This window comes from Megalops cyprinoides, chromosome 20 (assembly GCF_013368585.1).
Source record: "Megalops cyprinoides isolate fMegCyp1 chromosome 20, fMegCyp1.pri, whole genome shotgun sequence".
Classification (NCBI taxonomy): Eukaryota; Metazoa; Chordata; class Actinopteri; order Elopiformes; family Megalopidae; genus Megalops; species Megalops cyprinoides.
The window spans coordinates 16,355,811-16,372,530 of NC_050602.1; the positions used below are offsets into that span (position 1 = coordinate 16,355,811).

General features: G+C 40.4%; 1 protein-coding gene across 2 annotated transcripts; it reads left to right on the forward strand.

Annotated features, from left to right (window-relative positions):
• Positions 1–8,725: 8,725 nt before the first annotated feature.
• LOC118795334 (profilin-2-like) lies at positions 8,726–16,237 on the forward strand. Of its 2 annotated transcripts, none has more exons than XM_036553746.1 (3): positions 8,726–9,060; positions 11,205–11,397; positions 13,875–14,321. In XM_036553746.1, the coding sequence occupies exons 1-3, from the start codon at positions 8,932–8,934 to the stop codon at positions 13,970–13,972; spliced, it is 420 nt and encodes a 139-aa protein (XP_036409639.1). In that variant the 5' UTR covers positions 8,726–8,931; the 3' UTR covers positions 13,973–14,321. The 2 variants fall into 2 exon arrangements, with proteins under 2 accessions (XP_036409639.1, XP_036409638.1); XM_036553745.1 differs by having other exon boundaries at positions 8,729–9,060; positions 14,239–16,237.
• Positions 16,238–16,720: the final 483 nt, after the last annotated feature.

The window sequence follows — 16,720 nt, forward strand, 5'->3', positions numbered from 1 at the left end:
CTTTCCAGCTCTCTTTAAACTACAAGCACTCTCAGAACTGAAGAATGCACATTGGTTTAGTCCATATGATGACTATTTGAATTGAGTGGTTGGGCTTCTAGGTGATGGAAAAGTCCCTACATTTACCATTCCTTCTCCGCTGGCGAAAATCATGTGAAGAAAAGGATGTATGTAGTGTATTCTCTTATTGCCTTTTTATAAAATCTTAATGCTGTCATTTTTTTTTTGGACATAACAGCTTCCAGCCACATACTTATTTTGTATCATTCAGTGGACTGAAATATTTGCATGGGGCAAAAGCTGTGAATACATCTTTGTTTCAGTGGCTGTCCTCAAGAGGTATTGCTGTCATAATTAGAGTATTCTTCCTTCAAGGTTGTGAGGAAGGTGTCTGTGTCTGCTAAGGCTAATTTGTACAGATAACATGGGCACCGCACATAAGCAGAGTGAAGGCCAAGGAGCACCTCCCCAAAATGGGTGCGGCTGGCATTTGGGAGGGTTTCCAGCTGCAGATGGGCAGGAACTGTACACAGGGTATTCCCAAAAGGTAACCATGCCAAGGAGGCTGGCTTCCCTGAGGACACATGGTTACACTATAGCATCAGATTTTGAAAGCCCTCTGGTTCCCGTTGTATTTTTGAGTGCAAGACCACAGACCACAGTGTGTCTTCAGATGTGCAGTCTCCCAATAGCCATATTGATCCACTCAGCGGGAGAGAAGCCACGCAGACAGTTGGGTGAGTGAGAAATAGCTTGTTTTCCGCGTACAAATTGCTCAAAGCAAGTGTTTTTGAGACACATTACAGCACACACTTCCTGTTCCTGTCTTATTTCCAAGATCAGGAGGCATTGCTCTGAATCCACTGCACTGCTTCTACTGACAGAACAGAAAATTATTGATCTGATCGACACAAAAAAGGTAGAGGACAATACCCAAGGGAGGAGCCATAGCCAACATAGATGCTGCTAAATGCTGTTCAGTTGTGTTGCCTCCTCATTACATAACAATACATTACATTACATCATTTAACAGACGCTAAATGTAGATTTAATGTAATGTAATGTTATTAGCTTACATTATAACATATGTCCTTGTTGTTTCACCTTAACAAGTAAGACGCAGAAAAAAAAAAAAATTGGCAAACTGAACTGATGCTGTGTTCTGCACTCAAATTGCTACTCATTAGGCAGCTGGTTGTTGTCAATTGGCTGCGCTGAGGCGTCAACGGCCCATTGCATCTGAAGTACCCTTTATGTAAAAACAGATCACCCCTCCGTCTCTGCACGGCCCGGCGAGCAGCCGGCGCTGGTATTGATTGGCAGGCGGCGCTCCGCCTCAGAGGAGCTGGCTCCGGCGGCAGGGGGGAGCGAGTGCTGAGGTAAGGCAATCCGCGGCCCGGCCCCCGAGCGGCACGGCGGAGTGACGCAGGCCTCCTCAGCACCACCTGAACCTGCATTTTTAATGCCGCTGTGCCCCAAAGCACAGAGGAGGGGAAGCTGGGAGAGAGACGAGAGGCAGGAAAGAAAACAGCCTGGCGTTTTCCCGTGCGCAGAACGAACAGAACCCAAAGGCAGAAAAGGCTGCGCTAGGGACTTCAGCCTGGTTTGTTCTGATGGATCAGTACACTCCCTTTAATGATGCATGCCAGACACTGTGGCAAGTGATATTTAAAGGCAACTTGATTTTTGTTCATACCCCCACCCTCCCAGCATAAATATCAAACAATGTTGCAATCAACAGGGGGACCTTTTAATGATACTATACTATTGCTTATGTAATGAATACGGTTGAAGAATTCCAACATGAAGAGTTACTCACATCGCAGTGGTATGGTTGCTTCAGGCAAAGCAATATTTTATTCTCAAGCAAAATGATAAATAATAAATGTTAGACATACTCTGGGTATCAAAAAGCAGCTCAGATACTAAAAAATGTTAGAGAGTGTATCTCTTTATAGTTGATAGGGCCAAGCATAATAGTCCGCCCACAGACATTTATGGTTCTTAAGAAATCAGGCTCCAATGTCTGTAAACTAGTCTAACCTCAAACAACACTTCAGGGACTCAGAAAATCATATGGTCACTATTCCTTTCAGCAGCACAGCAATATTGTGCACAGAATGAAACTCAGTAGGTGTAATTGACAAATTGGAAGATTTCTGTTATTCAGTCCTAAGATGTACTGAATGATTACTTACTGCAAAAATGATTACAGAAACATGGAAACAAACGCACAGAACACATGGTGGACATTAAGTACTGAAATAACCTGAGATTACATCATTTTACATTTAAACATTTAGCATACACTCTTATCCAGAGTGACTTACAAAAGTGCAAACTAGAAGGTCAGGCTAACCCCAGGGAAAAAGTGACACTGTCTGATTTAAGACTACACTGATCTACTAAGGATTTCCACACCTTGCACATGTGAGTCACTGTAGGAAGGAGCTATAAATTTACATGTACAATAACTCCAGCCTGACTGAACTAGGTTCCATGTCTGGGAGATTTCCAGAGGCCTGTCATAACAGTGGACACACCCATTGTATGACTTCAGGACTTTGACTCTCTCACAGTCTAATATAATCACTTCTCTGTGCGGACGATCAAAACCACTGCCGTTGAGTCATTGTTATAACAAAATAAACGACCAAACATACACAATGAACTGTACAGCAAGGGGTTTGTTGCAGTAAAATGATTCAGACAAAACTAACTAAAGTGCTGAGTTGCAAGCCACAGCACTAACCATAATGATCCATCATTGCTTTAAGTGAACAAGCAGTAGAAAATAAATTATTTAGTTTCTCTTAGTTTAGTGGAATCAACTATAGGCCATATTTTCAGGGAAAGCTGTCAAATTATAACAGCACTACTCTCACACAGGGCCAAGCTAACCTGTTAGCAGGCAGCATGACTGCTCTGTCACACTCACATATTTTCAACTGCAAGACGCCCTTCATTATTTTCAACAGGGAGGACAATGCAGGACAAAACAGCAGGAGCTCAGTCTATGGCCACTGACCATGCCACTGACCCAGTGTTCTGAGAGGTTGGGGGAGATTTCATTTCATTGGCAAGTCAAGGTGTGGCAAAAAATTTTGAAGCCACTATCCTAACTGACATCCTCATGTATAAGAATTGTACAAGAATTCATTCATTTCATAAATCCACTGAACAGCACATTATGTTTTGGGCTACTTATGCAGGCTGGTAACTACGAACTAAAGAGCACAAATGAGGGGCAGTATTTCCTCCATGGATGCAGTGAATTAGCCCTCACAAGGAAAGCTTTATCTCAGAAATCAAGGCTCATGGTTATTGATGGCTTGTATTGATTCCAACATTGATCCATGAAAGGTGATGAATTAGTTTCTGACATTCTAAGCGCCCTTAGAATTTTAAGGAGCACCTGGGAAAGAAGATGACTCAAAGATGTGTTACACCCTGACAACATCTGGCATTTCAGATTGGGATGTGATGCATGATGTTAGACCGTATTCTATTCAGATGGTAAGATGAGAAACAAGGGAAAAGTTACATAAAGGAACCATCAAGTAACAATGATTCAGAATAATGCTTGTTCAGCTTGTGTGTGAAAATGTGGGACAAATCATTCAACTAACAATAATCTAAGAACCAGCTCTTAAAGCTAAGGAGTTCCAACAAGGGAAAAAAATAAAGGACAATGCAAAGTATACTTGTAAAGTGGAAGACAATAAGAAAAACAAAAATGCCAGTTGCATGATGATTTCATTAAGATATGGGTAAAATTTTGTATATCAGTTTGGGTTTCAATGGTCCAACTCCCCTGTGCTTAGTCTCTGTCTCACCTCCAAAACAAACCCCAAAGTGTCTCTCTTCCTTGATTCTCATGCCATGCTCTGTTAGAATGGCCAATGACAGCCATTTGACTTGCTAAACCTGCTTGTTTTATATTATCTGGCAGCTAGTGGATGTTGAAAGAGCTCTAATTTGCATTACTGAAAATTCCTGTTTGTAAATATGGTATCTGTTGTGCCTTATGTCAATCCTAAAAGACATGTTGAATGCTGTGTGACTCAAGTAGGCAATGGGTTACCTGGGTACCAGCGCAGCTTCACAAAGTAAGAGGCAGGTATGAAATGCACTGTGCAGTGCAATTGCTATTCAAATTACATCTAATATTCAAGAGAGTTCTAGAGTCCTAGTGATGAGTCATGGGAAAAGGAAGAGACCACCTGGGGGCCAGCTTCTGCAGAATGGTAAAAAACACAAGCGGACCAATACATCATAGTCAATTGGTAAACGCTGGCCGAAAACACAGACACCCCACTATTAATAACAGGGCTGAGATGACCAGAAATATTTCCAAACAGATAGGGTGATTGTACACTCCATGTCTGGAGAAGGAATCAGGAGAGAATAAAGTCTATTCATAGTGCCTTACAATACTGAAAAAAAAACATGCATGTTGAAATTCTTCCACTCTCTGCCATTTCGGACACTGGGCTGATGGGAATTTTGCATTGCAAGATATGGTAAGGATAATCTTGATTCCAACAATGCATTTCCACATCCTTGAAGCAGGGTCACAGAGGATGGCAGCAGAAGCATTGATGCTGGGTCTTGAACAGAGCCTACAGCTCCTGCTTCCCCCCATATGCATGTTTCTCTTTGTGCCTTGCTCATAATGCATAAGTCGATTGAGCAACGCAGAGCCATCATGGAATCCCGACTGAATTATGGACAGGATGCCACGGCCACTGAGTTCAGTGCAGGACTGTTCTTCCAGGACACTGTGGGGTTATCTGGATGCTACAAACCCTGCTAGTGACAACATGGGTCTAAAAAGACCCCCATACTCAGCAGGAAGCCATAGATTTGAGGAATGAGGAATGTGGTCAATACCTTTCTGATGAAGATGGAGCACATGAGTCTACAAATGAGCTTCAGACAACTTCCTAACAGAAATGTGTTTTTTAATACAGTGCTTGACAACATTATTGAAATAAGCTAGAGCAGTATGCTAATTAATTGTTAATAATCATGAATCCAAGAGAGTTTATGGTTATTATGAACCACAATCCCTACACAAAAGAATGTGGTGTATTAGCTGCCAAACAACTACCAATACATAAACTTACCACCAATCTTTCTCATAAACACTTGTCCAAAAGCAAGCCTGGAGAGCACCGGTTAGCCATTTACATCATAGGAGACTCGTTTGGAGACTCTGTTTATTCTCATGGTAACCCCCTTGAATTTGGCCACTTTTCTAATCCCAGCCATAATTTTTTTGCAAACAAACTGCTGGCAAGTTACTTACAACTCTTACTAATTTCATGATTTTCTCTCTGCAACATGCAGACAACATTGTGTTTGCTGTCCATGCCAAGGAGTCAGTTATTTACAGACATAGGACAGGTTTCACAGACAGGGATTACAGCTAGTTCCTCTCTATAGAAATATATATTAAAAGAAACTTCTCTCACCTGATTATAGTTTGTAATGCAGATGGAGAGCATTGGTCCTACCTCTAAACAGAGCTTCCCTTCGGTTCCACATGCTGCGGAAACTCAAAGGATTTCAGGAATGTTTGGACACCTTCACATTCCTTTTTGAGAGCATTCCACTCGTACTCCCACATGACACCAAGGTTAAAATTAAAGGAATGTTTTAATGAGCTAAACTTTTCCTGAAAATGTTGACGTATCAGGCCATGTGTTGTTTTGTCAATGGATTGGCAGCATTGGAATGAAGACATGGTGGACATATTATTAACACCCAGGGGACACATAAGCAGTGCAAACCTTTCTCTCTTCCGAAAACTCACCCTACCTGACACAGGACAGAAAGGCCAACACATAATCTAAAAGACATTAAGCAAACATTTAGCAAAATGTCAAACAAAATCAAATGTTTTACAGAAGGCATCTTAAAGATCCTTCTGTATCAAATTTTTGTTTTTGATCCCAGTATTTGAAGAGCCTAAGGACTTTTCACTCTTAGAGTTAAATCCACAACAGGCAAGTGATTCTGTACTTTCTCAACCAGCTTTTATCAACACTTTTGTAGTGCCCCCCCCCCCCCCCTGTTCTGTTGTGAGTCAACAACAAATATGCAATAAAACAGGACCATAAACATTCCTGTTTGTTACTTACAATGGACCACAGAGAATAACCTTTGACCATTAAGACAATGTGTCCCCTTCCTTACTACGCATCTAAAATAAGCTTTGAGTACCTAACAATATTCTTCTTTAACAAAACTTGCCTCATTTAAGGCAAAGGTTGTGACAAATAGTTTCTACTCTTGGAAGTTGACATAGTGCTGTAATTTCAAACTTATTTTTTTACAATATATTTAATACAGGGTGGAGATGATATCCAAGGAGGCAAGACAAATGGTCATAAATAAGAAATAAATCCAGTTGTGACAGGTGCCACCTGATAATTTCTCTCTCTAATGCTGGCTCTAGAATTGTGGGTCACATTGAGAGGGTTTGTACTTTTGTGTTCCACAAAGCTTGCTTTTCCAAACTTGGGGGTTTCGATTCCTTGAGAAACAAGGCTTTTTGAACATCATTTCATTTTTCAAATTTTAAAAGAAAGGTCCACAATGAATGCTTTTCTTTCAAATGCCTTTGAATACTGTTCTTTCCAGATGGCGGAAAAGTGGATGTGTGTATTATCAGTACCCCAGCTGAATGAACCTTCACATCAGAAATGTGTTTTCTAAGTTCACTATATCTTCTCTGCTTTCACTGTCACATTGCCACATCATCACGCATAGAGGAAGAAATATGCCTAGGAGAAAATAATCAACTTCCCGATTGCTAAGAAAGCCAGCAGTGTTTTCCTGGTTCACTCCAATTGCGGAAAAGACTGCTAAATAACAATGTGTTATGAAAGGCAGAGAAGCACCTAATCCATGCCTTTGCAGCCTGAACAAGTTAAGTTTCAGATATACTGTATTCAGATATACTATACTATCTTTCATACATCTAACTGCTTGCTGAGCAATGTCACTTATGTTTTCTCAATTTTCTTCATCAAAAAAGAAAGAAAAAATCAAGACATGAGAATCCACAAGGCAAATAAATAAGTAAAGCACCTCTTGTCATCAAAGATGTACCATGCAGACAGTGCTCTTTGATTTTAATATACTTCCGGTTATCCCAAAAAGATGCTTAATGCAAGCATAAAAGTTACCATCTGAGGTAGAGTTGCACTCCTGTATGCATTTCTTCCGTGTACATGTAACCCAGCTGGATCTCAGTCCCCACCTCTTTATCATTTCTATTATTTCATATCTAGAATATTTTTTTTTCCCCAATTAATTTAGCCTTTTCACCTTTAGGTGTGCAGTAAAATGACTGAAATCAGTTCTTGCTTTGAAGTTTCACCATATCCAAAGAGGCAATGTACATGTTAAAGATTAAACTCTAGCCTGCTCTTAGCAGTTCCATTGTATTTATGTTTCAGGTAAATGTTATGCTCAACTCTCGGGCAGGTTCAGAGTTTCAGAGCTCAGCACAAAAACTGTTCATACCAAGAACACAGCTGGTCATGTGAGTTTTGACTGTATAAACATACTGTGGGACCAAAGAGGGAATGGCAAAGTGTATTGTGTTCACCTGAGAAAATGTGTAACTTTATTGCAATAAACAAATATGGATTGTGGAGTGATCATATCCGGAATTATTCTGAGAATTGTTTTTACAAAGGTCTTAACACATGATTGGTTGATATAGATAATGTAAATAGCAATTACCCAATGAAATATAGCTATGCCTAGATGAGTACCTGAATTTGTAATCAGATTTCTTTACTGCTTAGGTATTGAATTCAGCTCACAGCTCCCTGTTATTGCAAACGGAACTACAAAGAGGTCAGATGAAGCATTCACAATAAGTGTTGTAACGTAGCACTGAAGTTGCTTGATTATATGAATGTGCTTCCTTAAAATGTGGTGGTAAAAAAAAAAATCGTAAGTCTCAGCGTGCATCAACCAGGGTCTCTACCGGGACTAGAATTTACAGGCGTTGGTGCACCACATGAGACACGTCAGACATGCTCAGGTTTCTCACATCTCAAAGACTCATGAAACTTTTCAGAATGCATCAGAAGCACAAAATCCATTTCATTGAACTGGATATAACAAAAACAGTGAGATCTGGTAGCTTTAAAAAGCTAATGTTCCACTCATGGATCTATAATTATTATTTATATTATTAAGGCATTTTAGAATGAAACGTGCATGACTTCAACAGTATCAGCCTTTAAGAATAAACTACAGGTGGTGAATTCGTGTATTTGGCATGGAAATATAAACTCACAGGATGGTACAAAGTGAGTGTTTCATCAATCCACAGTTTGGGTTTCGCATTTGAAAACAGCAAGTGAACACGTTAGCTATCTACCCAAACTAACTTAACTCAGATTTCAAACTATACATTAGTCGAGCTAAGCGTGAAGCACTGAATAGGGCAAGTCGTCAAATGATGACAAGTTTTCATAAAAAAAATAAAAAAAAAGTTTTGCAGAGTGAACGCTCAAACCCACAGCAAATCCATCCTCGCAGGCGTTGAGGTAGTGACCGAAAAGCGAAGTATTGAACTAGCTAGAGGTTGTCCAGATTATTCCAATTATATAGTTTTATTCCTCCGCCTTCGTTCTTTGCAGTGCAGGGAATGTGAGCCGCACAACGGCTGCGCGGAGTGATCCAATAGGGACTACACCCAGGCACTACCCGATAGCTTTGGCTTTCTTTTGCTGCCAGGCTAAGATTAAACCGGGGACGTGACAGCGCACGGAGCTGAGAGTGCAGTTGGGAGACGCTGCTGTTAACCTAAAACACGTTTGAATCAACCGCACAAGTATCGCCTAAGAAAACCTAGCGCCGCGTTTTTATAGGAAAGTTGTTTGTTTTAACAAAGACGCAAGTATGTCCTGGCAAGGCTACGTGGAAAACCTGATGGCCGATGGCAGCTGCCAGGACTCCGCCATTGTTGGGTACACGGACGCCAAATACGTCTGGGCAGCACAGTCCGGCGGTACTTTTAATAATATAACGGTAAGATTTAGCTACCTCCAAACAATATGATAGACTGCAGTGTGTACCGTTAATTGGAGGCTGAATCAGGGGTTGTCAGTACATTCAATCACAGAGAAGGCCTCGACGAACAGGGGGTGCCCAGTCTGGGAATATTTTAGGCAACACGCATAGCTAACTAACGTTAGCGATTTTGGAGTCTACAACGAACTCGTTAGCTTTCTAAATTGAAAGTTATGTTGTCTGCTAATTTGCTAATCGAAGAATGAAGTTATGGTCGCCAGGTTGTCTATGGATAGACCATTAGCCAGCGTAGGAAGCCGGAGGCCGTCTCTCACGGAAAAAAACACTATAGCTCGCTAGCTGTGTGTCGCTATCTAGACAGCTAATTCGGTAAGATAGGTAGGTATACTTTCCCTTCTATGGAAGGTTCTACGAAAGCAAAGCGGGAAACACCTGTTTTTCAGTTTCAGTTAGCTACCTAATGTCGTTAACGTTAGCTAAGTTGATTGTTAACTAACAAAGTGCAATCGCCATGGAAATGGGACTGAATGAGGAAAAAGTTAGCTCACTGCTGAGCCGAATCTAGTGGCTACCTAGTACTCATACACTGTATTAAAATGAAGTTTGTTGGTTGCTGGTGTGAAAGTGGCAATGCAGGTAAGGTGTTGACGACACTAACCACATAACGGTGGCTAGTTTTGGAGAAAGCGGAATAAAATCAGGCCGCCCATCCAGATTCGAAGAGCGTTAGCTACGTAAAGGCACTACCGTAGCCTTATAGTCAAAATAACGAAGTTGCAGTATGGATATGCGTAACTGAATTCGAGAATGCAGTCCTCGCTGCCGCCCCCTTCATGTTACCCAAGATGGCGCCTCCCCTCGCTGGTTCTATTCATCGCCGTAGTTCGGCTTCTGCAAGTCAATTAGCTTGCTAGCTAACGACATAACCGAAAACACTAGCAAGCTAATGCCATTCTAGTGGAACTGGGATTGTGTTACACTTTGTCCCCTTTCTGTGGCGAAGTTTACGAGCCACATTTTTATTGTTAAAAGATTGAAAGTCCTCCATTTTGAAAATAGATGTTGATTACTAGCTAGCCATCTAGCGAGCGATAGACACGTAGCCATGTCGCTATTCATATCGATTGCTAGCCAGTTGTGTTTAAATTAATACCTTTAAAGTAGCCTGCTATTAATATGTTCACTGACATTGGCAGCTCATGTGAATTCAGTAAAAATAAGAACTTGCTACCCACGATGAGAAGTGTCGAAGGCATTATAGAGCTAACCAAGTTAGCGACCTAGCATCCCCGTTAAGCTAATCGATAGTATCGTAAGATAACGAGCTAATGTTAATTAACTTGGCGACCCAACTCCCAGGACTGTTACAGCGCCAGCCACATTTGACAGTAATTTGAGTTGGTAGACATTGATTTTCACATTTGTAATTGCATCGCTATGTGCAGTAATTCAAGCGAAGCGTACACCAGCGTGTTCATGTAGGTAGCTAGACAGCTAATTTTGCTGGCTAAGCTAGCAGGGAGTCGAGACAAAAAAAATTCCAAAATGTCGATGCTCTCCTTCGTACCGCATTTCTTCGAAAGGAGGCTGGGCCTGTCATGACTCTGCAGTTCTGCTTGAGGGCGACGCCTTGCACTTTCCGTTATTTCTTCTCAACAACCGAACAAACCTGGTTAGCTTGTGCGCTTCCTTTGCCAACGGAGCATTCTGGCAACTAGTTGTTGAAAGTACTGAACTGAAAACTTGCGCCTGCTTGATGCAACTCAACAAATGTAACATTCTTCATACATGTGATAGTATGGCAATCTCACATGACTAGAGTGATTTTTCTTCAAATGTTTTTATTTTTTATGATTATTTGACTATAATGTTTATTGGGTATATTAACAGTTACCTTGCAAAGGGTGGACCTGTTAGCTATTGGTCAAGCAAACACATAGGACAAAGGGTTCAGGCGGAGGTAGTACAGTAAAACGATAATGCCTCAGTCTCGTATTTGCATAGATGGCCATAAAAATAATGGCTGCATCAAAATGCATAATACCGTCGTTTTGTCAGTTCCTGATGTGTGTAAGTGTTATTTTCATTTACCTGCATCTCTGATTCAATACCCATTTTGGTTTGTTGTTTTTTTTTTTTAGGCTCAAGAAATTGATGTCATAGTAGGTAAGGACCGAGAGGGCTTCTTCACCAGTGGTCTGACTTTAGGTCAAAAGAAGTGCTCCGTGATCAGAGACAGCCTTCTAATCGACGGTGACTGGACAATGGACATCAGGACGAAGAGTCAAGGAGGAGAACCAACATACAACGTTTCCGTAGGCAGAGCCGGCAAAGGTAATACTGAATTTCTTACCATTCTCACAGTGATACATGACCAATTCAGTAATCCCAGTTTTTAGCACTTCGACTTGTATTCAGAGTGTATTTAGTCTGGATATGGTTTTGCAGTAAGTTGTGTAACTGTGAATGTATGTGCAGTATATGCAAGTAGCCTTTCCTCAATATATACTTGAACAGGAAATGGTACCTTACGACTCTTTGTATGTTGTGCACATATTTAGATTGTGAATAGATGTAGTATGGTTATAATTCACATTTAGCTTAATGTAATCAATGTTTAAACTGTGCTGAATTGGAATTTATTTAGTGTTATTTCGAATACTGTACCCAATGATGTACCATTTACTTTAACAAACTTTGCAAAGGTTTGATTCCCTTTAAAAAGCAGGCGAACAAGGTAAGACTTGAGTTAAAGAAATTCAGATAGAGGGTGAGAATATCACAGTGTTTAGTATCTGGTCTAGCACACAAGAGTTTTTCCATTGTGAAGGGTAAGCAACACTGATACACATTTTAGTCAGCATTACTTTAGTCAGCATCAGATCCATGGAAGAAGAAAAAAAAAAAAACAGCTCTGATGTTTGTCCCCAAAGCGGTGAAAGCCATTGATCATGAAATTGCCCTGTTTATCCTATTCGCAACAATTCTGGGGTGTATTTGGAAACATCAATAAGAAAAGACTCATGCTCGTCCTTGCAGTTTGCCATTTTGGGTAATTTAGCCTAATATGCCAGTATGCCTCTGTTTTTTTTCAAAAATAAACGGGTGGGTTGGAAAGTGTTGAAGCATTTTCTCTCCAACTGGGTACTGCAAGTCTGATACCGCTAAAGAGTTTCATTGATTCCCTGTTGTCTTGATCACTGGGCACCTATTGGTCTGATACTTCTATGCATGTGCTCCTATTGAAATTAACATACTTTTTTTCCCTTGAAATCAAAGATTTTGATTATGATAATTCTCAACAGCGTTTTAAACTGACTTCTGCATTGTGGGTTCTCTGTGCATTCAGTTAAAAATACAACTCCACTGTTGGCGTTGTGCATATGTATTGAGGAAAGACGTACTAACAAGTGTGGATGTTTGCGGAATTTGCATTGTTATTGAACAGTCTAAACGAAGCATTCACTTTCTTGTCTTACCTGTAATGCAGACATACTTTGCGCATTGCCAGACTCTTAGTTTTACAAAGTGAAAAGGAACAGAAAACAGCAACTGCATTCTGTAGTAGGCCTAATGCCTACTACGCACGCTGTCTTTTTCATCATAATGTTTAATATATATTATATATTTACTTAGAGGTAGTAAGCAAATACCACTACCGACTTGGCTGTTAACAACAGCTCACTAATGTCACTATTGCCGTCATTGTAATTAGTTTTTGTATCTGATTAGCGTGTATGGTAAATTGAGGCGGCTAGATAACACCTTCCACATGCATTTAAATGCTTTCAGTATTTGTAGATGGCTAATCAAACATCTTAAAGCTTTTAACTATATGTTTAATTCTGGCAGTGTCTGCCAAGGCTAGTCACTTATTCAAGACATTTAAACTGAGAGGCTTAGCGTAGGCATGTTTTTATGTTTGTTGCAGATATTACCAGTTAGGTGGGGGAAAATTACTCTAAGTTGCAAATGTAGCAACTGATAGGAATGATTCTGGTGGAAATTGCACATATTTTTCCTTACCAAAATACAACACAACAAAATGTGGTGCTCTGCACCAGTCTCTTTGAAACATCAGTGGTTTTGTACAACACCTCAGGTCAAAGGTGATGATGCTGGGTGCTTACCACTCAGGGGTGTCTTAGACCTGCACCATTTCCCTATCTGTCCCCAGTCAACTAGAAACTCTTGTTTGCAGTAAATTCCGGTAAAGTTCCAGTGAAATGTCACATGTAGTGCTCTTACCAGGGGAAGAGGGAGGGGTTTGAGATGCAGGTAAGGTGAATGCCTTTGGTTTTTCTCAATGGGAATTTCCCTTCTCATGTCTTCCTGATACAGCCTTAGATGGCTGTAGTTGTGATGATCCTTGATATGATCAGGCACGCCAACACTATTCTTCCGTTAATCACATGACTCTCACAAGTTCAGATATGCCCGAACCATAGGCTGATTGGAAAGACCAGAATGAGGCAGCAGACTTTTCCCAATGTCCGTATTCATCAGGGCACAGATGTCTGCAGGGTGGCGCAATGCTGTTTCTGCGACTGGATGTGAAATCAGTGCAGATCAGACCATAGACCTTTCACAAGTTGCGTAGTTACACATTAATGTGATTCTGTCAGAAACATGAAAGTGAATGCTTAGTTGTACACCTTGGTGCGGTGATGGTGAACCTGTGTCTTCCTGTGAACTAACCTGTCGTGCTAGTCTTATTTCTGATTTCAGTGTTTCTTTAATCTTGGATATTTTCCCCCCTAAACTCCACGTACATTTTCTCTAAACTTCCCTTTCTATCTCTTTTCTTTCAGTCTTGGTTCTTGTAATGGGCAAAGAAGGGGTCCATGGAGGCGGATTGAATAAGAAGGCATACTCAATGGCAAAGTACTTAAGGGATTCAGGCTTTTAGTTTAGTTCAGGCTTGTTGAGTAGATTGATTGAGGGACAGAAAGAAAACTACGAAAAAAGAAAAAAACAAAAAAGGCAAAAAAAAAAAAGATTGCTGTTAAGATTTCCCCATCAAGCAGTCATATTAACGTCTCGGAAAAATTAATAGCAATGAAGGGTATTGGGGGTAAGATCCTATGTCACTTTTGAATCCCTCAGTTAGTGGGGAAATGTTTTTTTCAGTTCTGTTCATTTCTGTTCCATTTTCTGTTTCCTTGTGTACTCCAGCATTGGTTATAGTCATGGGAAAGGAAGGTATCCATGGCGGGCAGCTCAACAAGAAAGCATTTGGCATGGCTGAATACCTGAGGAAGTCTGGATATTAAGCAGCCTCTTCCCCATCCATCTAGCAGCTCATACTCACCATCACCTTGTTGTGTTGACAGTACTACCCCATGTAGTTGTTAGATGCTCTTTATTTTTCTCCCTTTTCTGCCCCCCCTTTATTTTGTCACACTCTTCCTCTCTCCCTCCTTCATTCATTTATATGCATTAACACTGTGTATCCAATTCCCTTTTCTGGCACTGCTGTTGCACCATAGTAAAATGAGCATGTTATTAATGTGACATTGCAAAAAAAATATTTTAGGAAAAAAAACAGTAAAAAGACAAAAGACCAAAAAAAATGGGTTTGATTAAAATTTGGGCACTCTGGTGTAAAACGCAGCACTGTTGGTGAATGATAAAGGAAGCCTAAAGTAGCGCAACGGTTGACATTTGACATGAAGGTGCCGGTAGTACAATCTTGGATTGGTCAATGCCTTCGGAGCACTTTGAGCAGTTAACTGAGCTCATATTTGTCTTCCTTTTCTATAGCATGTCGGGGAGGGAAAATTGCATGCATATCTTTTTAGCTTATTGAACCCTGTCCCTTTGAAGGACAGCCCCCCCCCCCCCAACCACCCATAAAACAACCATCCCTCAACTCTGGCCAAAACGTCAACATCTTTGCATCTTTACCTCACTGTTCCTTGTAGATGACACTCCACCATCACCATCATTTTACCATTTTACAAGGAGACCAGCTTCTGCCTGCACAAACCACTGTACCTCTTTTCCCCACCTGTTGCAACTTACTTTTCTTTCTTTTTTGTTATAATACCCTGCATCAAATGCTTTTGCTGTTGTACTTAGATGTGGTCTTATAAGTCTTGGCATGGTGTTGGATTATTTTGAGTGGAATGGCAAATGGGCATTGTTGAGATGCAGGAAGAGTTCTCCCAGTCTCATCACATCCCCGACTATAATCTCCATGGACATTCCACCGTAAAACAATAGCTCAGGCACTTAACTATTATTTGCCAGCCCTGTAATATATAATCTTTTTATTTTAAAAAGGCTGCCATTTTGGACAGTAGATCCCAACATAACCATCTGGAGTGTTGTCCAGTTTGATTTTTTTTTTTTTTTTTTTTTTTATATAGGACCAATTTTAGTTGCAGCTTGGGGTATTTACAGAATAGCTCTAAATCATTGTACAGGACGACTGCTCGTTCCATCTGTTTGCTGATTGTAACACTAACTTTTAATACTCTAATCAGATGACCCTGAATAGATTTGCAGCTGAAGTCGGTGAAAACAGACAGAACGTCAGTCGTCCTTATCCGTCAACTGTTGCAGAAATGTTTTCTTAATGATAACTGCATTTGACTCTGTATACCCATGCTGTGGAGGAAAAAACTATACTGTGGAATAAATTGCCTTGTGCTCTAGTCATCAACTAAGATGTGGTATCAGAAGTTGTCTGTGAAAGCACGGTACTTAAATGTTATGTCCATTTAAAAAAAAAAAAAAAAAAAGAAAAAACCCTGATAAAAAAAAAAAGTGTACACTTAATTCATGGGAGATGGTATTGGTTGGAATAAGAACACTTTGGTTGTCTTGTGGAACCTTTATACAATGTGTATCCTGTGCCATAACGTAGAGCTATGATCTGTTGCTATTGTGAGATGGATTTTACCCGCTGCCCAGCAAGGAGTCATTGGAATGGCACTTCCTTAGGGATATTTTAGCGCAAGCCCAACATGTTCAGGCCTTGTGGAATATGTACAGATTAAAACAAATCTTTGTGGCTGATTTATGTTCATTTCTTTCCCTACACCTTTTCTTACATCTTGGGATACGGTCTAACTCATCTGATTTAATATGCATAAAAAGAAAAAAAAATGCCATAAATTGATAAACCACCTTGTTTACAGACAGATCAAATAAATTTATTCCAACCAGATCAGTTGTAGATGTTTTCTTGCTTTTAACTTGATGTGTCTATTTTGAGATTGGGGTGGGTGCCTGAGACATGTTTTAAAATGCCAAAAGTTGCATTTGTAGAGTAGAGAGAGACCATGGGGGAAAGCACTCTGGTCACTCAAAATTATGGGTTTGTGAGTGTTTTATGCCCATGTGCAAGCAAATCCTGGTGCGAAATGTGGCTTTTCTCTTGGCTTATTCCAGTGATAGTACGGTTTTGTATTTCAGTCTTCCTGTTGGTTCTACACAGAGGGAAGTACATAGGATGCAGACCTTTAGTCTGAGGAAGCAGTGTTGATATTAAAACAATTTGGATGACTTCTGATTGGCTTTCATGCACAGTTATGTAATGAAGACAGAAGCAGTTAAGGCCAGATCAAAGAAAAACGCTTGCAACAAGGGCTCATACACTGACATGGTGGGATTAATTGTTAGAAGGATACGGTTTAACTGGATATATATT